Raw genomic sequence first — 24,550 nt, forward strand, 5'->3', positions numbered from 1 at the left:
AGGTTGGATGGGGAGTGTCGCTACACAGGTCGCTATTTTCAGGTCTCTCCAGAAATGTTTGATCGGGTTCAAGTCCGGGCTCTGGCTGGGTCAGTCAAGGACATTCAGAGACTTGTCCCGAAGCCTTGGCTGTGTTCTTAGGGTCATTGTCCTGTTGGAAGGTGAACCTTTGCCCCAAACGTCCTGAGCACTCTGGAGCAGGTTTTCATCAAGGACCTCTTTGGACTTTTCTCCGTTCATCTTTCTCTCGATCCCGACTAGTCTCTCAGTCCCTGCCGCAGAAAAAAAATCCCCACAGGATGATGCTGCCACAACCATGCTTTACCGTAGGGACGGTGCCAGGTTTCCTCCAGATGTGACGCTTGGCATTCAGGCCAAAGAGTTCAATCTTGGTTTCATCAGACCAGAGAATCTTGTTTCTCATGGTCTGAGAGTCTTTAGGCTGTCACGTGCCATTTACTGAGGAGTTGCTTCCATCTGGCCACTCTGCCATGAAGGCCTGATTGGTGGAGCGCTGAAGAGATGGTTGTCCTTCTGGAAGGTCCTTCCATCTCCACAAAGGAACTCTGGAGCTCTGTTAGAGTGACCATTGGGTTCTTGTTCACCTCCCTGACCAAGGCCCTTCTCCCCAGATTGCTCAGTTTGGCAGAGCAGCCGCTCTACGAAGAGTCTTGGTGGTTCCAAACTTCTTCCATTTAAGAGTGATGGAGGCCACTGTGTTCTCGGGGACCTTCAATGCTGCTGACATTTTTTGGTACCCTGCCCCAGATCGGTGCATCGACACAATCCTGTCTCGGAGCTCTATGGACAATTCCTTCGACTTCACGGCTTGGATATTTCTCTGACATGCACTGTCAACTGTGGGACCTTATATAGACAGATGTGTGCCTTTCCAAATCATGTTCAATCAATAGATTTTACCACAGGTGGACTCCAATCAAGTTGTAGAAACATCTCTAGGATGATCAATGGAAACAAGATGCAACTAAGCTCAATTTCGAGTCTCATAGCAAAGGGTCTGACTACTTACTGTATTTAAATTAAGTATTTCTGTTTCTATATTTTTTATATATTTGCAAAAATGTCTAAAAAAACTTTTTCACTTTGTCATTATGGGGTATTATGTGTAGATTGATGTGGAAAATAAAATATTGAATCAATTTTAGAATAAGGGTGTAACGTAACAAAATGTGGAAAAAGTCAAGGGGTTCGAATCCAAATGCACTGTATGTTTGTATTGTAGGTAACTTGTAGAAATACACATTATACCGCATTCAGGAGCATTAGACTGTTGTCAGCTACAATTTAACACCTGTCTTCTCTTTACGGTGTCAGTAGGAAGCGTGTAGCTCACACACACACACACACACACACACACACACACACACACACACACACACACACACACACACACACACACACACACACACACACACACACACACACACACACACTCACACACACTGCGCTGCTCCTCATCACCAAAGGGATCATGTTGTTCTTTAATATGGGATGAATTTTACCAGATGTGTGTTTTAGCCATGCTGTGAGTTGTATAGTGCCTTCAGAAAATATTCATACCCCTTGACTGTGGAAGAAAATGTGTATTACTTTTAAATAAATAAGTATTCAACCCCCTAAGTAAATACAAGTTAGTATTACCTTTCAGGGTGTCTCTAAGAGCTTTGCAAACATGGATTGTACAATATTTGTCCATTATTCTTACAAAAAAATCTTCAAGTTTGTTATTGGTCATTGCTAAATAGCCATTTTCAAGTCTTACCATATATTTTCAAGCCGATTTAAGCAGTGCTTAATTTGTAAATCGGGAGGTGCCGGAAGAAAAACTGAGTGCGAGAAGGTGACCTGGGGAGCTCTAAGGTACCGGTGTTGTGCCGAAAAGCTCCCCCATGCCAGAATTACCCCCCTTTGAGTGAACTCGTACGTACGTACTCAATTCTTCATCGCTGTAACATGCTTGAACTCGTATGCACTCAATTCTTCATTGCTGCGACTTGCTTGCTAGTTGAGATATCTGTTCACGTTAGGCTGCGTTTCATTTTATTTTTCATGTCGGTTTGATCTCGGGGAGGCACTAGTAATGTCTGCATTTTTCGGTTTGGTTATTTGTTTCAAGTGTATTAGTCTATAAATAAATCTCTTTGCCAAAATTCGCCATCTCTCCCATTATTCGACTAGTAGTTGTTCTGAAATGTTTATTGCTTGCATACCAAAATCCCCACCCCCCCCTTCTATCTTGGGACTGCAAGGCCTGGCACACTTCTGAATCATTTTGGTAGCTCATGTTGACCAGTAGTGTGTGCCACAGAAATTATTTGACTAATTTAGAAAGGGGGGTTTGGGCAAGGCTATTCTCTTGCCTGCTGAAATTCTCCCCCTCTTCTATCTTGGGCCTGTTGTCTTTAATATTTTTTTTACAATGGAATAATAAAGTCTTTGAGATGCTATACCGTTAGTAATCTCTATATTGTAATCAATAAAGTGTTTCAAAAGGCTGTACTTGTATTAACATATATGTTCAGATCATTCCTGAGAGAGAAGGGGTGTAATATCTCCAGGTGGGCGTGTGGTACCCTTCCTCACCGATGCCAACAAGATGTTACTTCTTGTGGGGTCTTTGCCTTGAAAGTAAGTATGAGAGTACAAGTAATGCACAATTAACCTACTGAAAGTATACGGACTAAAAGGCAAAACAGAACTGTCAAATTATATTATAGCTGTGTCGTTGTATCGTTGCGATTATAATGTGTAACATAATTTTGTTGGGGAAACTGAAATGCCCATCACATTATTTCCCCAGTTTGCTGAATGTGTTCTGAAGGAGGAGTCGATTGTCTTTTCAAATACGGACAAAGATGTTAACTTCATGAGAGAAGATATAGCAGTTACTCTCCTCCAAAACACTGGTATGTTCAATTTCTAATTTAATATAATTGTAGATTTAAAAAGCAACATTTATATGGATCTTTCAAGGTGATCTTTGATCCAACTTCTGACTAGATGGCCACTAAAACACATGCATTTAAACATTTGGTTACAAGAAACCTATACTATTCCCTTATTCCCTGTTCCCTGTCTGCTCAGAAAAATACATGTAAAGATGTATAGACTACTTGACATTATGTTTTGCTGGATGACTTGAGCCAACTGTGCCACTTCTGTGAGGATGAGGATAATAATGAGGAAGACACTAACTGGGTAATTGCTTGTTCACTTCTAAAGGCATATTTTTACAAGTATGAATTTGTATAAGCAGTTATATTTCTAGAGGTAGTATCCCCTTTGTCTGATAATGAAATAATTGTAATTCAAGAAAATGTATTTAATGTTTTAAATATATGAACATTTTTCATCATAAATTTCAAATTGGCTGTGACTGCTGCCCATGATGGTTCCACCAGTCCTGTATGAAAACCATCCCATAATTGGAGGATTATGTTTGCGTTGCCTGTCAGGACGAGGTTAGGCTTGAGGTCCAGGCGACGGTATCACCTGGAAAACTTTCCATAAAAAGTGGACTAAATATTCAGTCGAGCTGTTGCAGATTTCCAATTTGTTTATGTTATTTATTGTCTTTTTATATTTGATTTATTGTAATTTTATATATTTTTATGCAAAGATTTAAATTTGTATTTCCTATTTAATGCTTGTTAACAAACTTAACTTTCTATTATGTTTTTGTGTTATTGTGTGATAATATTTGTATCATATTATATTATATTATTATATTTATTTTCTTAAACATTAGAACATTTTCTATCTTGCAGTACCAAGATTATCCAGAGGTGTGCCAGGCCTTGCAGTCCCAAGATAGAAGAGGGGGAGTATTTCGGCAGGCAAGAAAATAGCCTTGCCCCCCCGGCACAACACTGGAAAGCATGAGAAAAATTACCTTTGAAATAAAGCAATGCATGCATATCATCACATTTGCGTAGGGGCATAGAGCAGTAGTGTAGAGGCACTTACAGAAGTTGCACACTTCAGAAAATAATGTGTGGAGGTTGGTCCGGGAAATTTTGGGGCTTTTATTAACACATTTCTTGCAATTCTACATCATTTCACATGACTGGAGACTCTGGCATAATCATTTTTTTTATGACGCATTCAAGACAACTGGGAAATCGGGAAAAAACAAGCTCCGACTGGGAAGATTTGTTTTGGACGGTCATCCAACTTGGAATTCCAAGTAGGGAACTCTGGCCTCGTTCCAGAACTCCGACTTTCTGACCTGAAGATCACTGACGTCATGATTCAACCTCTTTTTTTGTCCAAGTTCCCAGTTGTCTTGAAAGCACCATAATACCTCACAAATGATTGAAATGACAGGCTACTTTGACACAGACAAACTGAGAATCTGAGTTCAATGAAAACGACCTTGTCTTGAATCCATCAATAGCCTATGCCTAGGTGTGTGGAGACACATTTTATGGTACAATATGAGGAGTAAATTATAGTCCTTAAAATATGCTTTTCAGTTTCACTGACTCACCCAATGATGCACAGCTCACATGCTGGTGATGGAATATACTGTCGTGCCAAAAGCCTCTCTATCTCTCTCTCTCTCTCTCTTGTTTTACTTTGTAAAACAATATTTGCAAGAGAAGTTGATCAAATATTTTGGTAGCCTACAGCTGACAGATTAGTCTTCTCTTTTCAGTAGGAGCCATTTGCTTTCCATCATGTGTTTTCCCGAGATTATAAACTAATTGAAATATTGCGAAAGGCACGTTTTGTTTGGATGGTGTTTGTTTACGGACATATTTGCTGCGCGTTCCAGACTGTAGGCTATGCCTTGTTATTGAGCTACACTCCACAGCTAGTCTAAAAGAAGCTATTTATACTCTGTGGCTACATTGTTGCCTTTCTCATGGTGTAGTAGGTTATTCTGAATGATGTCCTTTCTTTCTGAACAGACAGCAGTAACTATAACTTTGGCAAATTTATTTTGATTCATCAGGCATGCCGCAGCTCCTCCAGAACCCTTTGCGTGCCTCTATAAAGAAATAAATGATAAAGTGCAGTGCTGGAGAGATGCGAGTTGCAGGCTGTCAGAGCAGAGAGAAGGGGAGAGATCATAGTGAGCAAATCTAATTTTAGTTATGTGAGAGATACGGGGGGCGGGGCTGGAGAATTAATGCAGTGACAACTCAAATTAACTTTGATCACTTTTATTCGAATTTTTACATTGCAAATAGTGACAATTATTTTTCATGCCACTGAGAGGCACCGGATCCGGCCAAATAGGTTCCGGAACGAAACTGTCCAAAACGGAGATGTGCCGGATTCTGTTCCGGCAGGATTCGACTAAAATTAAGCACAATTGTTACGTGAAAACAGGATCTAGGCCACTCAGGAACATTCAATGTCGTCTTGGTAAGCAACTCCAGTGTATATTTGGCCTTGTGTTTTAGGTAATTGTCCTGCTGAAAGGTGAACTTCTCTCCTAGTGTCTGTTGGAAAGAAGATTGAACCATGTTTTCCTCTAGGATTCTTATCCTAAAAAACTCTCTAGTCCTTGCCGATGACAAGCATACCCATACATGATGCGGCCACCACCATGCTTGAAAATATGAAGTGATGTGTTGAGTTGGATTTGCCCCAAACATAACGCTTTATATTCCAGACAGAAAGTTAATTTTTAAGTGTTACTTAAGTGCCTTGTTGCAAAAAGGATGCATGTTTTGGAATATTTTTCATTCTGTAAAGGCTTCCTTCTTTTCACTCCATCATTTATGTTAGTACTGTGAAGTAATACTAACATAAATGTTATCTCTTATGAAAGCAATTCAACTCGGTATCTATTTTAAAGTTACCATTGGCCTCATGGTAAAATCCCTGGACAGTTTCCTTCGTCTACGGCAACTGAGTTAGGAAGGACGCCTGTATCTTTGTAGTGACTGGTTGTATAGTGGAACAGGTCGAGAGCTTCAAGTTCCTCGATGGCACGACAACACCTCTTCCCCCTCGGTAACCTGAAAAGATTTGGCTTGGGCCCTCAGACAGCTTTACCATTGAGAGCTTCTTGACTGGCAGATCACTGCTTGGTATGGTAACTGTTTGACATCCGACAGCAAGGTGCTACAGAGGGTAGTGCATACGGCCCAGTACGTCACAAGGGCCGAGCTCCCTGCCATCCAGGAACTCTAAACCAGGCGGCGTCAGAGGAAGGACCCAGAAATGTCAAAGACTCCAGTCACCCAAGTCATAGACTGTTCTCTCTGATAGAGCATGGCAAGCGGTACCAATGAACCAAGTCTGGAACCAACAGGACCTTGAACAGCTCCTATCCCCAAGCCATAAGACTGTTAAATAGTTAGTTAAATAGTAAACCAATAGCTACCCGGAATATCCTCATTGACATTTTTGCACTAATCTCTTGTGACTCATCACATGCTGTTACTGTTAATTATCTACCCCGTTGCCTAGTCACTTTATCATAACCTATATGTACAGATCTACCTCATCTACCTCGTACCCCTGCACATTGACTTGAAACGGGTACCTTGTGTACCGTTGTGTATTTATTCCTTGTGTTATTATTATATATTTTTTTCTTTCTACTATTTCTCTTTAAAAAACTGTCATTGCTGGAAAGGGCCCGTAAGTAAACGTTTCACTGCTAGTCTACATCTGCTGTTTACCGAAGCATGTGACAAATACAATTTGATGCTTACAGGGACATTCAACGTCTGCTGTTTTTAATACGTGCCCTTCTTTTCGAACCATTGGAAAACCTCCCTGTTTTTTGTGCAGTGGAGTGTATTCTTGGATGCCAAGAGAAGGCATGCTTCTGCCCCAAAAAATCATATAAAAAATATCATTTATCTTTTGTCTCTCTGTGCGTCTCTCTGTGTTTCAAAATGTTCCTTCAATTCGCAAGAGGCTGAATGTATCTCACCGGAGTCGGAGTCAGCATCCGAGTGAGCAAAACAGTGCCCCTCTGTCTCTGTATGTTTTGGATTTGCCTTCACACCAATAGCCAAACATTACTGACAGAAAAAACTTGAATTGTTGCATCTCGTTGGGTTGTTGTCTTCCGGTGGCTAGCTAGAATTAGCCATGGTTGGAGATAGGGATTGGGACTTTTGGTTTTACTTAATTCTTCATACTGGCCAATGATTATAACGGTGATTCTGATCCAACCATAAATTCATACATTGTGCCCCTGGCCTGAGAGGATGGAAGTTCAAAATGTAGCTAGATGTACTAGGCTAATGTGAACTAGCTGGCTCATCATTGCCAAAGAAAGAAAGTTAGGCTATTGAGCAAGGACTATAGCCAGGTATAGCTAGGACAACTAAAACAAAAAGCGTGTACTGTATGGCAGAGTCATAGACCGTAAGGGCAACATGAAAGAGGGGAGGATGGCACTGGCATTTCAGCATGTTGTTTCTACTTATTTACAAAACTAACCCACTTGCATTGCGCAACACGCACACACACACACACACACGCGCACACACACACACACACACACACACACACACACACACACACACACACACACACACACACACACACACACACACACACACACACACACACACACACACACACACACACACACACACACACACTCATACACATAAATCAGTACCATGGACAGCCACATAATATTTAGCTTATTTTGATTTGACTAAATTGTTTTTGGAATCTTTTGGTTGTCACTGTTGTAGGCTAAGCGATCGGTGATTTAATGATGAAATGTTGAAAGGGTGCTGGAACAGTGGAGAAAGCTCCTGTTTTCTTCACCACTTGCGATAACACTCAGGTGTTCTAAATCAGTAGTTGTTTAGTTAGTTCAAAAAGGTTTGAAATAAATATTAACTTTCTTGATCATGCTGTAGGTCTGTTTGTTACATGCAATATGCTTTGTGGATTCCACCGGACAGATGTTGCTCTCTGGTTTTGTGATGAAATAAAGGTGTGGTTGAATTTAGTCTTCTTATTGTCTTGGCCTTAGACCTATATTTATTTTACCTTTATTTAACTAGGCAAGTCAGTTAAGAGCAAATTTGTATTTTCAATGACGGCCTAGGAACAGTGGGTTAACTGCCTGTTCAGGGGCAGAACGACAGATTTGTACCTTGTCAGCTCGGGGGTTTGAACTTGCAACCTTCTGGTTACTAGTCCAACGCTCTAACCACCAGGCTACGCTGCCTAGTGGTTATCACAGTGGCATGGCATATGAACTAACAGGTTATAGAACAAACAACGCAATTATAAAAACACATAGGTTGTACAATTGCTTTTTTCCCCTGTCTTGGCTTCCCCAGTGATTTTACCCATGCACCGCTAGTGTCTTTGTGGTTGAATCTGTGCTTGAAATTCACTGCTCGACTGAGGAACCTTACAGATAATTCTATGTGTGAGGTACAGAGATAGTGTAGTCATTTTAAAATCATGTTAAACAATATTATTGCACACAGAGTGAGTCCATGCAACTTATTATGTGACTTGATAAGCACATTGTTATTCCTGAACTTATTTAAGCTTGACATAACAAAAGGGTTGAATACTGATTGACTCAAATAGCTTTTTATTTATTTATTTGTAAACATTTCTAAAAACACAACTCCACTTTGACATTGTGGGGTATCGTGTGTAGATGAATGACACACAATCTCAATTTAATCCATTTTAAATTCAGGCTGTAACACAACAACATGTGGAAAAAGTAAAGGGGTATGAATACTTTCTGAAGGCTCTGAATGTGTTCTTCTGCTTAACATGAGACACTACTAATGTCCCAAATAGCCCCTATCCCAAATGTAGTGCGCCATTTTGTGGACCCATAGGAATGCAGACACTATCTGCTCTCAGATGGAACTCATGTGTTTGAGTTGGAGGCCTGTGATGTGACTGAGGCCTGCACCATAGATTAAGGACAGGAAATAAACGATAACTCATGAAGACGGTATGAGATATGAGCTTGTAGCTGTATTTCCGTCACCAGGCATCAACCCTGGGAATGACTTCACTGTCACTACGGTTTAACAAGAAAGCTCTCCACTCTCTGTCTCTGTCTCTCCCTTCACTCCAACGTCTCCTTACACCACATAGACCCTTCACTGTCCGTCTCCTCACAATCTTCATCTACACCTTTCTCGTTATCAGTCCAAATTGAAATGACAAGTGTTTCTGATTCCTGGTGAATGGTAAGAAATTGGTAGCAGGCAGAATAATCACCATCGTATTACTGTTAATTCCTTTCCAATGGGCTGAGAGGCAGGTCGGGAACAGGTTCCTGATGGCCTTGTGAGCGTGGGTGTGTGTGCGTGCACGAGTGTGTTTGTGTAGGTGCGTGTGTATGTGTGTGGCATATGAAATATATGGAATGAGATTTCGATGCAATTACTTTATTGTGTAATCAGCCTCAGACTGCAAGGCAAATAATATCATTTATAATTTCGTTTTATACTAATTAGATTCCCCAATAATCTGATCTCACTACTTGCTGTTCTTATCAAATCACTGATATAAGATAGAGGGAATGATTCAGCATAGTAAAGCCACTGAATTCTGAAAGTAATTGAATCACCAAAACAAAAACCTTGTAACTCCAGAATGCTCCATACAGTACGTCAGGGTTCCCCAATAGGTGACCCACGGGGAAAAATGTGTGCCTTTATTTTCTTAGTAAAATAAATATACAATTGAAGTCAGAAGTTTACATACACCTTAGCCAAATACATTTAAATTCAGTTTTTCACAATTTCTGACATTTAATCCTCGTAAAAATGCCCGTTCAGTTAGGATCACCACTTTATTTTAAGAATGTGAAATGTCAGAATAATAGTAGAGAGAATGATTTCTTTCAATTTTTATTTCTTTCATCACATTCCCAGTGGGTCAGAAGTTTACATACACTCAATTAGTATTTGATAGAATTGCCTTTAAATTGTTTAACTTGGGTGACCAAGCTTTAACTTTCTGACTAATGTCTTGAGATGTTGCTTCAATATATCCACATAACTTTCCCTTCTCATGATGCCATCTATTTTGTGAAGTGCAACAGCCCCTCCTTCAGCAAAGCACCCCCACAACATGATTCTGCCACCCCGTGCTTCACGCTTGGGATGGTGTTCTTCGGTTTGCAAGCCACCCCCTTTTTCATCCAAACATAATGATGGTCATTATGGCCAAACAGTTCTATTTTTGTTTCATCAGACCAGAGGACATTTCTCCAAAAAGTATGATCTTTGACCCAATGTGCAGTTGCAAACCATAGTCTAGCTTTTTTATGGCGGTTTTGGAGCAGTGGCTTCTACCTTGCTGAGTGGCCTTTCAGGTTATGTCGATATAGGACTCGTTTTTACTGTGGATATAGATTCTTTTGTACCTGTTTCTTTGCTGCTGTTCTGGAATTGATTTGCACTCTTCACACCAAAGTATGTTCATCTCTAGGAGACAGAACGCGTCTCCTTCCTGAGCAGTATGATGGCTGCGTGGTCTCATACTTGCGTATTATTGTTTGTACAGATGAAGGTGGTACCTTCAGGCATTTGGAAATTGCTCCCAAGGATGAACCAGACTTGTGGAGGTCTACATTTATTTTTCTGAAGTCTTGGCTGATTTCCTCTGATTTCCCCATGATGTCTGAAGCTGAAGACTCATATCTCCATCCCTAACTTTAAGCACCTGCTGTCAGAGCAGCTCACAGATCACTGCACCTGTACATAGCCCATCTGTCTATAGCCCATCCAACTACCTCATCCCCCATACTGTTATTTATTTGACTCCTTTGCACCCCATTATCTCTGCTTGCACACTCATCTTCTGCACATCTATCACTCCAGTGTTTAATTGCTATATTGTAATTATTTCACCACTCTGGCATATGTATTGCTTTACCTCCCTTATCCTACTTATCCTATCCTGTATTTTTGACTGTATGTTTGTTTATTCCATGTGTAACTCTGTGTTGTTGTTTGTGTCACACTGCTTTGCTTTATCTTGGCCAGGTCGCAGATGTAAATGAGAACTTGTTCTCAACTAGCTTACCTGGTTAAATAAAGGTGAAATATATATTTTTTTGAATGTTAAGCAAAGAGGCACTGAGTTTGAAGGTAGTTCTTGAAATACATCCACAGGTACACCTCCTACTGAGTCAAATGATGTCAATTAGCCTATCAGAAGCTTCTAGAGACATGACATAATATTCTGGAATTTTCCAAGCAGTTTAAAGGCACAGTCAACTTAGTGTATATAAACTTCTGAACCACTGGAATTGTGATACAGTGAATTCTAAGTGAAATAATCTGTCTGTAAACAATTGTTGGAAAAATTACTTGAGTCATGCACAAAGTAGATGTTCTAACCGACTTGCCAAAACTGTAGTTTGATAACAAGAAATTTGTGGAGTGGTTGAAAAAGTAGTTTTAATGACTCCAACCAAAGTGTATGTAAACATCTGACTTCAACTGTACATTTCATTTTTTCCTTTTTTCTAAGTGATTTTAATTTGGGAAATCTGTTACCAAGAATTCTCATGCATAAATAGTAGGTATATAATGGTTCAAATCTTTTAGATATGAGGGCATCGGTCCATTCAGAAAATACCTATAATCTTTCCTGACTGAATCGATTCGTCCTCTCCCTCAGCCTATCAAACTTTATGCATGTAACTGCATATGACATTGTCATAACAACTGTGTGCAGAGTGTGGGAGACGCAGCTGCTCGCACCAACGAGAGGTAGGTCTACCCTATCCTTGATCTAATACTGGTAGGCTACATCTACGTGCCACCTTCAGTATTCAGATGTTTGTAAAATGGCTTTCGCAATGATAAATCAAAGGCTTTATTAACCAAAGTAATTTGCTGGGTCATTGTTACCAAACGCTCTGTAGGAAATTGTGTTTTACTGGCAGAGCTGTGTCGGCTACCTGAGTGGACACATCTCACATCTTGCTTATTGCACATTTAACTGCTGATTGGCAGATTCACTATGCAAAATATTTTTGGTAGTTCTGCTTTAAACAGTGAGTGCATTTGGTAATTTTTACAATAACAGGGTCATGGTGTACTTTCATAAAAATAACCGCAATCATTTTTGCCAGATGCACTGGTCAGAATGAGAGAAGCGAGTAGCTCTCGTCCTTCAAATTCCAAACAATCAAAACCATTCGCTTTTGAGACGGCTTTGAAATCCAAAGCTGTGTTATATCACTTGGCTTTGAATGTAATAGCTAATTTCTAAAGATAAATATTGACATATAACTAGCTCAATACATGTTCACCTGCCACAAACAAATTGCCCCCCCTAATTTGATAGTGGTAGATGCTTAGTCTACCCTATGGCTCACCACACACACACACACACACACACACACACACACACACACACACACACACACACACACACACACACACACACACACACACACACACACACACACACACACACACACACACACACACACACACACACACACACAGTTCCACTCAGCTCAGAGAAGTCAGCTCAGACAGATCCAGCACCTGAGCTCCACCACCATCAGGTATTCATTCAGAATGGAAAATGAACGTGTTCATGCAACAACTGTCAGTGCATTGAATCATATCGCAACGAAACCGAATCTCATCGATTCATACCACTAATCATATCGGACCAAATCGTTTTAAACTAGAAGTATCATTCCTGGTAAGGAGAGATAAACATCCCTAATCAACAGAGTGATCGTATCACAATGTAATCAAGGTTTGAAATTATTCTGTCAAATACTACATCTGCTTGGGCTTCTTGAGGTCAGTGTGCAGTGTACAAATTATGTATTAATATCTCCCGGCCCCCTAACCATCCGCTCAAGTAAAAATCGGCCCGTGGCTGAATGTAATTAGAGACCCCTGCAGTAGGTGATGTTAACTTCTCTAAAACATGCTGGATAAACAAAACATGGCTTCAATCCCTTGGGCTGAGCCAGACTGTCTGTAGACAAGGTGAAAGCTGGAAGAATGAGACAGGAAGTATGAGCAAGAAATACATCTCCTCCTCAGCAGTCATTTCATAGAAAACTACTAGAGTCTATTTGTTAGCATCGCTCAATGACAACAACAACAAAACAGTAGGTGTGTGTAGTACCAACACTCTCAGACGACGGAGAGTAGTGGAGCTCATTCAGTCTGTAATTCACAGCGATATGGTGAAGATTGATAATCAGCCAGATGTCTGTGGTGCTCTCCCTCACAGATCCCCAGGTGTGCGTGTGTGTTTATCTGTGTGTGTGTGTGTGTGTGTGTGTGTGTGTGTGTGTGTGTGTGTGTGTGTGTGTGTGTGTGTGTGTGTGTGTGTGTGTGTGTGTGTGTGTGTGTGTGTGTGTGTGTGTGTGTGTGTGTGTGTGTGTGTGTGTGTGTGTGTGTGCGTGCGTGCGTGTGTCTGGGGAGCCAGTTTACAACTGTGACAATGATGTCAAGCAGCTGGTTCAGTCGTGGCTTTCTACCATTTGTTCTCTACGACCTCCACCCATTCTAACTGCAGACCTCCATATAAACCTGTCAGATGTGGTTAGCTATGGTCTGGCAGGAAACTCATCCAACAGAGGCAACCTACTCTCCTCCTCTCATCCTCTCCTCCCCCTCCTCTGCTCCTCCCCTCCCCCTTCTATTCTACCGTACCCCTCTCTGCTAAATATGCTGGGTTGGTGCAGCGTCTCTGAGGACCTGCTGTGACAGTAAGGTGGGAGGTAGAAGGAAGGCGGGAGTCCTCCTTGGCATGTGTACAAAGGGGTCTGACTCTGGGTTTAATATACAGTGTCTCTGCCAGCTGTTCATATTTCAACAAGGCTCCCTCCAGATAGGACAGGTAAACTAGCATACCATAACAGCTACCAGTGAAATCCCCTCTCAGTTTGGATATTACCAAGAGGACACCTGTATACAGACACAATGTGTGTGTATATGTGTGTGTGTGTGTGTGCGTCCGTGCATGTGCCAGCGTACATATATGAAAACACATGTCCTTCTTATTGTGTAAATACTCACATATTCCCCATATGTGTCCTGTGCTAAGGGTGGTGGTGGTCTGTACCCCGCGGACGGGGGAGCCCCTCGTGCTCTTGGTGCTGGCACGCCCCTCCCTCGGGCGGATGGTACCCGGCTGGGGGGTGCCCCTCTCGGAGCTGCTCCACGGGGGACAGCTACGTGGGGAGGGGGCACACCTCCTCGACTCCTACCACAGGACAAGCAGGGGACAATTGTAGGCTTCGTCTCAAATGGCACCCTATTCCCTATATAGTCTAATGTTTTGGACCACAGCCCTATGGCTTAAGTGGACCGAGAGACTGTCACCAAGATACCTATGCAATTCAGACATATACTGAATTAAACAATCACATTATTGTTAGGGAATATGTGGTTTTTATATGTGACTTACTGTAAACCTCACTGCCTGCAGGACTTTTTTCTTATCTCACTCATATTAGGCATGCTAAATGCTAATTACTGTCTGATTTAAAACAGATCCAATTATATTCCTTCTCAGAGCAATACAAAACATCTCTTCATCTAATTGAGAAAGCTTTTACAAACACAAGCAACAAACATACTCTGCATTTCATTTGAAAGTCTAAGAGCCACGCAACATGCATGCTATGAACTATTCTAATGGCAATGACTATTTGAGTATTATTTTAAGTTGATCTGGGGAGTTACATCTTAAAGAGAGTCCAGCAGGACAGTTACATACAAAAATGTATTTGGATTTCAATAGTTCTCAACTTTGTATTGTGTATCGTTTGGGCCGGATAGTGTATTTTCCCCCCATTAGTATTTAAAAGCAGAGTTTTGAATTGAATGTATTAAAACACAGACACTTATGTATGTATGCTCTGTAATTCTGTCATTCATTTTAGTTACGGTAATAAGTGAATTGAAGGAATTTCAGGCTGTGGAAATGAGTCCGAGTCGAAGAACTCTCCCATTTGGAATAGCATCTCTGGAATGGGGTCTATGTACCTGTCTATGAAAATCAGGATATTGCTTCATGTGTTCATCAACATCACACTAACCACTACCCCACACCAAACACAAAAGTGAATACATACACCATCACACATGCATGAATGCACACACACACACCCACACACCCAGGTTGGCAGTAGGTACCTGATGGGTCCTGGGGCAGGTGTCCCTCTACCCCGTGCTGCAGGCAGCTTGCCCCTCACCGCTGGCACCTTGGCATCCTCTGAGCCACCATTCAGGTACGTCAGCTCCTGCAGCTGCGCCTGTCGGATCTCATCATTGTAATCCTGCACACACACACACACACACCCACACACACCCTTTTAATTACAGCGTATTAAATTACGTCCTTTATCTCCAGGGTTACAGCCCTGTAGGAATGTCTAATTAATGTACTTTACAGTGCTGCTGTGACCAAGACCAACCGGTGTGTGTGTGTGTGTGTGTGTGTGTTTATGTTTTTTTATCGTCACACATTGTCATCTCTCTGTGTGTGTGTGTGTCTTTATCGTCAAACACAGTCGTCTTCGCCGCTCAATGGAACGTAGCAATTAATATGGAAATCAGCGTTTAATCATACTGCCATGGAGACGATTGTCTTCTGTCTCCTCCATATCAACACATCACTGTGTATTTGTGAGGGAAATTAAAAGAGGTATTTAATGACCGGAAATAAATCATCATGGCTCAGAATGAGACTGGAAGTATCACACATAATAGCATGGGATGTAGAGATCCTACTATCCTTCCATAATAATAACATGGGATGTAGAGATCCTACTATCCTTCCATAATAATAACATGGGATGGAGAGATCCTACTATCCTTCCATAATAATAGCATGGGATGGAGAGATCCTATTATTCTTCCATAATAATAGCATGGGATGGAGAGATCCGACTATCCTTCCATAATAATAGCATGGGATGGAGAGATCCTACTATCCTTCCATAATAATAGCATGGGATGGAGAGATCCTATTATTCTTCCATAATAATAGCATGGGATGGAGAGATCCGACTATCCCTCCATAATAATAGCATGGGATGTAGAGATCTGACTATCCTTCCATAATAATAGCATGGGATGGAGAGATCCTACTATCCTTCCATAATAACAGCATGGGATGTAGAGATCTGACTATCCTTCCATAATAATAGCATGGGATGTAGAGATCTGACTATCCTTCCATAATAATAGCATGGGATGGAGAGATCCTACTATCCTTCCATAATAATAGCATGGGATGTAGAGATCTGACTATCCTTCCATAATAATAGCATGGGATGGAGAGATCCTACTATCCTTCCATAATAACAGCATGGGATGTAGAGATCTGACTATCCTTCCATAATAATAGCATGGGATGTAGAGATCTGACTATCCTTCCATAATAATAGCATGGGATGGAGAGATCCTACTATCCTTCCATAATAATAGCATGGGATGTAGAGATCTGACTATCCTTCCATAATAATAGCATGGGATGGAGAGATCCTACTATCCTTCCATAATAATAGCATGGGATGTAGAGATCTGACTATCCTTCCATAATAATAGCATGGGATGGAGAGATCCTACTATCCTTCCATAATAACAGCATGGGATGGAGAGATCCTACTGTCCCTCCATAATAATAACATGGGATGTAGAGATCCTACTCTCCTTCCATAATAACATGGGATGTAGAGATCCTACTATCCCTCCATAATAATAACATGGGATGTAGAGATCCTACTATCCCTCCATAATAATAACATGGGATGTAGAGATCCTACTATCCCTCCATAATAATAACATGGGATGTAGAGATCCTACTATCCCTCCATAATAATAACATGGGATGTAGAGATCCTACTATTCTTCGATAATAATAACATGCGATGTAAAGATCCTACTATCCTTCCATAATAATAGCATGGGATGTAGAGATCCTGCTATCCTTCCATAATAATATGAGATGTAGAGATCCTGCTATCCTTCCATTATAATATGAGATGTAGAGATCCTGCTATCCTTCCATAATAATATGAGATGTAGAGATCCTGCTATCCTTCCATAATAATATGAGATGTAGAGATCCTGCTATCCTTCCATAATAATAACATGGGATGGAGAGATCCTATTATTCTTCCATAATAATAGCATGGGATGGAGAGATCCGACTATCCCTCCATAATAATAGCATGGGATGTAGAGATCTGACTATCCTTCCATAATAATAGCATGGGATGGAGAGATCCTATCCTTCCATAATAATAGCATGGGATGTAGAGATCTGACTATCCTTCCATAATAATAGCATGGGATGGAGAGATCCTACTATCCTTCCATAATAACAGCATGGGATGTAGAGATCTGACTATCCTTCCATAATAATAGCATGGGATGTAGAGATCTGACTATCCTTCCATAATAATAGCATGGGATGGAGAGATCCTACTATCCTTCCATAATAATAGCATGGGATGTAGAGATCCTACTATCCTTCCATAATAATAGTAGAGATCTGACTATCCTTCCATAATAATAGCATGGGATGGAGAGATCCTACTATCCTTCCATAATAATAGCATGGGATGTAGAGATCTGACTATCCTTCCATAATAATAGCATGGGATGGAGAGATCCTACTATCCTTCCATAATAACAGCATGGGATGGAGAGATCCTACTGTCCCTCCATAATAATAACATGGGATGTAGAGATCCTACTCTCCTTCCATAATAACATGGGATGTAGAGATCCTACTATCCCTCCATAATAATAACATGGGATGTAGAGATCCTACTATCCCTCCATAATAATAACATGGGATGTAGAGATCCTACTATCCCTCCATAATAATAACATGGGATGTAGAGATCCTACTATCCCTCCATAATAATAACATGGGATGTAGAGATCCTACTATTCTTCGATAATAATAACATGCGATGTAAAGATCCTACTATCCTTCCATAATAATAGCATGGGATGTAGAGATCCTGCTATCCTTCCATAATAATATGAGATGTAGAGATCCTGCTATCCTTCCATTATAATATGAGATGTAGAGATCCCTATCCTTCCATAATAATATGAGATGTAGAGATCCTGCTATCCTTCCATAATAATATGAGATGTAGAGATCCTGCTATCCTTCCATAATAATAACATGGGATGGAGAGATCCTATTATTCTTCCATAATAATAGCATGGGATGGAGAGATCCGACTATCCCTCCATAATAATAGCATGGGATGTAGAGATCTGACTATCCTTCCATAATAATAGCATGGGATGTAGAGATCTGACTATCCTTCCATAATAATAGCATGGGATGTAGAGATCTGACTATCCTTCCATAATAATAGCATGGGATGGAGAGATCCTACTATCCTTCCATAATAATAGCATGGGATGTAGAGATCTGACTATCCTTCCATAATAATAGCATGGGATGGAGAGATCCTACTATCCTTCCATAATAACAGCATGGGATGTAGAGATCCTGCTATCCTTCCATAATAATATGAGATGTAGAGATCCTGCTATCCTTCCATTATAATATGAGATGTAGAGATCCTGCTATCCTTCCATAATAATATGAGATGTAGAGATCCTGCTATCCTTCCATAATAATATGAGATGTAGAGAGCTATCCTTCCATAATAATAACATGGGATGGAGAGATCCTATTATTCTTCCATAATAATAGCATGGGATGGAGAGATCCGACTATCCTCCATAATAATAGCATGGGATGTAGAGATCTGACTATCCTTCCATAATAATAGCATGGGATGGAGAGATCCTACTATCCTTCCATAATAACAGCATGGGATGTAGAGATCTGACTATCCTTCCATAATAATAGCATGGGATGTAGAGATCTGACTATCCTTCCATAATAATAGCATGGGATGGAGAGATCCTACTATCCTTCCATAATAATAGCATGGGATGTAGAGATCTGACTATCCTTCCATAATAATAGCATGGGATGGAGAGATCCTACTATCCTTCCATAATAACAGCATGGGATGTAGAGATCTGACTATCCTTCCATAATAATAGCATGGGATGTAGAGATCTGACTATCCTTCCATAATAATAGCATGGGATGGAGAGATCCTACTATCCTTCCATAATAATAGCATGGGATGTAGAGATCTGACTATCCTTCCATAATAATAGCATGGGATGGAGAGATCCTACTATCCTTCCATAATAATAGCATGGGATGTAGAGATCTGACTATCCTTCCATAATAATAGCATGGGATGGAGAGATCCTACTATCCTTCCATAATAACAGCATGGGATGGAGAGATCCTACTGTCCCTCCATAATAATAACATGGGATGTAGAGATCCTACTCTCCTTCCATAATAACATGGGATGTAGAGATCCTACTATCCCTCCATAATAATAACATGGGATGTAGAGATCCTACTATCCCTCCATAATAATAACATGGGATGTAGAGATCCTACTATCCCTCCATAATAATAACATGGGATGTAGAGATCCTACTATCCCTCCATAATAATAACATGGGATGTAGAGATCCTACTATTCTTCGATAATAATAACATGCGATGTAAAGATCCTACTATCCTTCCATAATAATAGCATGGGATGTAGAGATCCTGCTATCCTTCCATAATAATATGAGATGTAGAGATCCTGCTATCCTTCCATTATAATATGAGATGTAGAGATCCTGCTATCCTTCCATAATAATATGAGATGTAGAGATCCTGCTATCCTTCCATAATAATATGAGATGTAGAGATCCTGCTATCCTTCCATAATAATAACATGGGATGGAGAGATCCTATTATTCTTCCATAATAATAGCATGGGATGGAGAGATCCGACTATCCCTCCATAATAATAGCATGGGATGTAGAGATCTGACTATCCTTCCATAATAATAGCATGGGATGGAGAGATCCTACTATCCTTCCATAATAACAGCATGGGATGTAGAGATCTGACTATCCTTCCATAATAATAGCATGGGATGTAGAGATCTGACTATCCTTCCATAATAATAGCATGGGATGGAGAGATCCTACTATCCTTCCATAATAATAGCATGGGATGTAGAGATCTGACTATCCTTCCATAATAATAGCATGGGATGGAGAGATCCTACTATCCTTCCATAATAACAGCATGGGATGTAGAGATCTGACTATCCTTCCATAATAATAGCATGGGATGTAGAGATCTGACTATCCTTCCATAATAATAGCATGGGATGGAGAGATCCTACTATCCTTCCATAATAATAGCATGGGATGTAGAGATCTGACTATCCTTCCATAATAATAGCATGGGATGGAGAGATCCTACTATCCTTCCATAATAATAGCATGGGATGTAGAGATCTGACTATCCTTCCATAATAATAGCATGGGATGGAGAGATCCTACTATCCTTCCATAATAACAGCATGGGATGGAGAGATCCTACTGTCCCTCCATAATAATAACATGGGATGTAGAGATCCTACTCTCCTTCCATAATAACATGGGATGTAGAGATCCTACTATCCCTCCATAATAATAACATGGGATGTAGAGATCCTACTATCCCTCCATAATAATAACATGGGATGTAGAGATCCTACTATCCCTCCATAATAATAACATGGGATGTAGAGATCCTACTATCCCTCCATAATAATAACATGGGATGTAGAGATCCTACTATTCTTCGATAATAATAACATGCGATGTAAAGATCCTACTATCCTTCCATAATAATAGCATGGGATGTAGAGATCCTGCTATCCTTCCATAATAATATGAGATGTAGAGATCCTGCTATCCTTCCATTATAATATGAGATGTAGAGATCCTGCTATCCTTCCATAATAATATGAGATGTAGAGATCCTGCTATCCTTCCATAATAATATGAGATGTAGAGATCCTGCTATCCTTCCATAATAATAACATGGGATGGAGAGATCCTACTATCCTTCCATAATAATAACATGGGATGTAGAGATCCTACTATCCTTCCATAATAATATGAGATGTAGAGATCCTGCTATCCTTCCATAATAATATGAGATGTAGAGATCCTGCTATCCTTCCATAATAATAACATGGGATGGAGAGATCCTACTATCCTTCCATAATAATAACATGGGATGTAGAGATCCTGCTATCCTTCCATAATAATATGAGATGTAGAGATCCTGCTATCCTTCCATAATAATAACATGGGATGGAGAGATCCTACTATCCTTCCATAATAATAACATGGGATGTAGAGATCCTACTATCCTTCCATAATAATAACATGGGATGTAGAGATCCTACTATCCTTCCATAATAATAACATGGGATGTAGAGATCCTACTATCCTTCCATAATAATAACATGGGGTGGAGAGATCCTACTATCCTTCCATAATAATAACATGGGGTGGAGAGATCCTACTATCCTTTCATAATAATAACATGGGATGTAGAGATCCTACTATCCTTCCATAATAATAACATGGGATGTAGAGATCCTACTATCCTTCCATAATAATAACATGGGATGTAGAGATCCTACTATCCTTCCATAATAATAACATGGGATGGAGAGATCCTACTATCCCTCCATAATAATAACATGGGATGTAGAGATCCTACTATCCCTCCATAATAATAACATGGGATGGAGAGATCCTACTATCCCTCCATAATAATAACATGGGATGGAGAGATCCTACTATCCTTCCATAATAACATGGGATGTAGAGATCCTACTATTCTTCGATAATAATAACATGGGATGTAGAGATCCTACTATCCTTCCATAATAATAACATGGGATGGAGAGATCCTACTATCCTTTCATAATAATAACATGGGATGTAGAGATCCTACTATCCTTTCATAATAATAACATGGGATGTAGAGATCCTACTATCCCTCCATAATAATAACATGGGATGGAGAGATCCTACTATCCTTTCATAATAATAACATGGGATGTAGAGATCCTACTATCCTTTCATAATAATAACATGGGATGTAGAGATCCTACTATCCCTCCATAATAATAACATGGGATGTAGAGATCCTACTATCCTTCCATAATAACATGGGATGTAGAGATCCTACTATCCCTCCATAATAACATGGGATGTAGAGATCCTAGTATTCTTCCATAATAATAACATGGGATGTAGAGATCCTACTATCTTTCCATAATAATAACATGGGATGGAGAGATCCAACTATCTTTCCATAATAATCACATGGGATGTAGAGATCCTACTATCCTTCCATAATAACATGGGATGTAGTGATCCTTCTATCTTTCCATAATAATAACATGGGATGGAGAGATCCTGCTCCCCTTCCATAATAATAACATGGGATGTAGAGATCCTACGATACTTCCATAATAATAACATGGGATGTAGAGATCCTACTATCCTTCCATAATAACATGGGATGTAGAGATCCAACTATCCTTCCATAATAATAACATGGGATGTAGAGATCCTGCTATACTTCCATAATAATAGCATGGGATGGATAAATCCTGCTATACTTCCATAATAATAACATGGGGTGGAGAGATCCTACTATCCTTCCATAATAATAACATGGGGTGGAGAGATCCTACTATCCTTCCATAATAATAACATGGGATGGAGAGATCCTACTATCCTTCCATAATAATAACATGGGATGTAGAGATCCTACTATCCTTCCATAATAATAACATGGGATGGAGAGATCCTACTATCCTTCCATAATAATAACATGGGATGTAGAGATCCTACTATCCTTCCATAATAATAACATGGGATGGAGAGATCCTACTATCCTTCCATAATAATAACATGGGATGTAGAGATCCTGCTATACTTCCATAATAATAGCATGGGATGGAGAGATCCTACTATCCTTCCATAATAATAACATGGGGTGGAGAGATCCAACTATCCTTCCATAATAATAACATGGGATGTAGAGATCCTGCTATACTTCCATAATAATAGCATGGGATGGAGAGATCCTACTATCCTTCCATAATAATAACATGGGGTGGAGAGATCCTACTATCCTTCCATAATAATAACATGGGGTGGAGAGATCCTACTATCCTTCCATAATAATAACATGGGGTGGAGAGATCCTACTATCCTTCCATAATAATAGCATGGGATGGAGAGATCCTACTATCCTTCCATAATAATAACATGGGGTGGAGAGATCCTACTATCCTTCCGTATTAATAACTTGGGATGGAGAGATCCTACTATCCTTCCATAATAATAGCATGGGATGGATAAATCCTGCTATACTTCCATAATAATAACATGGGGTGGAGAGATCCTACTATCCTTCCATAATAATAACATGGGATGGAGAGATCCTACTATCCTTCCATAATAATAACATGGGGTGGAGAGATCCTACTATCCTTCCGTATTAATAACATGGGGTGGAGAGATCCTACTATCCTTCCGTATTAATAACTTGGGATGGAGAGATCCTACTATCCTTCCATAATAATAACATTGGGTGGAGAGATCCAACTATCCTTCCATAATAATAACATGGGATGTAGAGATCCTGCTATACTTCCATAATAATAGCATGGGATGGAGAGATCCTACTATCCTTCCATAATAATAACATGGGGTGGAGAGATCCTACTATCCTTCCATAATAATAACATGGGGTGGAGAGATCCTACTATCCTTCCATAATAATAACATGGGGTGGAGAGATCCTACTATCCTTCCATAATAATAGCATGGGATGGAGAGATCCTACTATCCTTCCATAATAATAACATGGGGTGGAGAGATCCTACTATCCTTCCGTATTAATAACTTGGGATGGAGAGATCCTACTATCCTTCCATAATAATAGCATGGGATGGATAAATCCTGCTATACTTCCATAATAATAACATGGGGTGGAGAGATCCTACTATCCTTCCATAATAATAACATGGGATGGAGAGATCCTACTATCCTTCCATAATAATAACATGGGGTGGAGAGATCCTACTATCCTTCCGTATTAATAACATGGGGTGGAGAGATCCTACTATCCTTCCGTATTAATAACTTGGGATGGAGATATCATACTATCCTTCCATAATAATAGCATGGGATGGATAAATCCTGCTATACTTCCATAATAATAACATGGGGTGGAGAGATCCTACTATCCTTCCATAATAATAACATGGGATGGAGAGATCCTACTATCCCTCCATAATAATAACATGGGATGTAGAGATCCTACTATCCCTCCATAATAATAACATGGGATGGAGAGATCCTACTATCCCTCCATAATAATAACATGGGATGGAGAGATCCTACTATCCTTCCATAATAACATGGGATGTAGAGATCCTACTATTCTTCGATAATAATAACATGGGATGTAGAGATCCTACTATCCTTCCATAATAATAACATGGGATGGAGAGATCCTACTATCCTTTCATAATAATAACATGGGATGTAGAGATCCTACTATCCTTTCATAATAATAACATGGGATGTAGAGATCCTACTATCCCTCCATAATAATAACATGGGA

General features: G+C 40.0%; 1 protein-coding gene across 2 annotated transcripts in view; it reads right to left on the reverse strand.

The window, feature by feature from the left end:
- The window catches only part of LOC118397731 (KH domain-containing, RNA-binding, signal transduction-associated protein 3-like), a 236,990-nt gene that overhangs the window by 32,811 nt on the left and 179,629 nt on the right, over window positions 1–24,550 (reverse strand). For both annotated transcript variants that reach the window (XM_052470270.1, XM_052470269.1), the window contains exons 5-6: window positions 15,126–15,268; window positions 14,004–14,190 (exon numbers count right to left, since the gene is read on the reverse strand). In XM_052470270.1, coding sequence (XP_052326230.1) covers window positions 14,004–14,190; window positions 15,126–15,268 — 330 coding nt within the window. The remainder of the gene's footprint in view (window positions 1–14,003; window positions 14,191–15,125; window positions 15,269–24,550) is intronic.

The sequence above is a fragment of the Oncorhynchus keta genome, chromosome 19, assembly GCF_023373465.1.
Source record: "Oncorhynchus keta strain PuntledgeMale-10-30-2019 chromosome 19, Oket_V2, whole genome shotgun sequence".
NCBI classification, from domain to species: domain Eukaryota; kingdom Metazoa; phylum Chordata; class Actinopteri; order Salmoniformes; family Salmonidae; genus Oncorhynchus; species Oncorhynchus keta.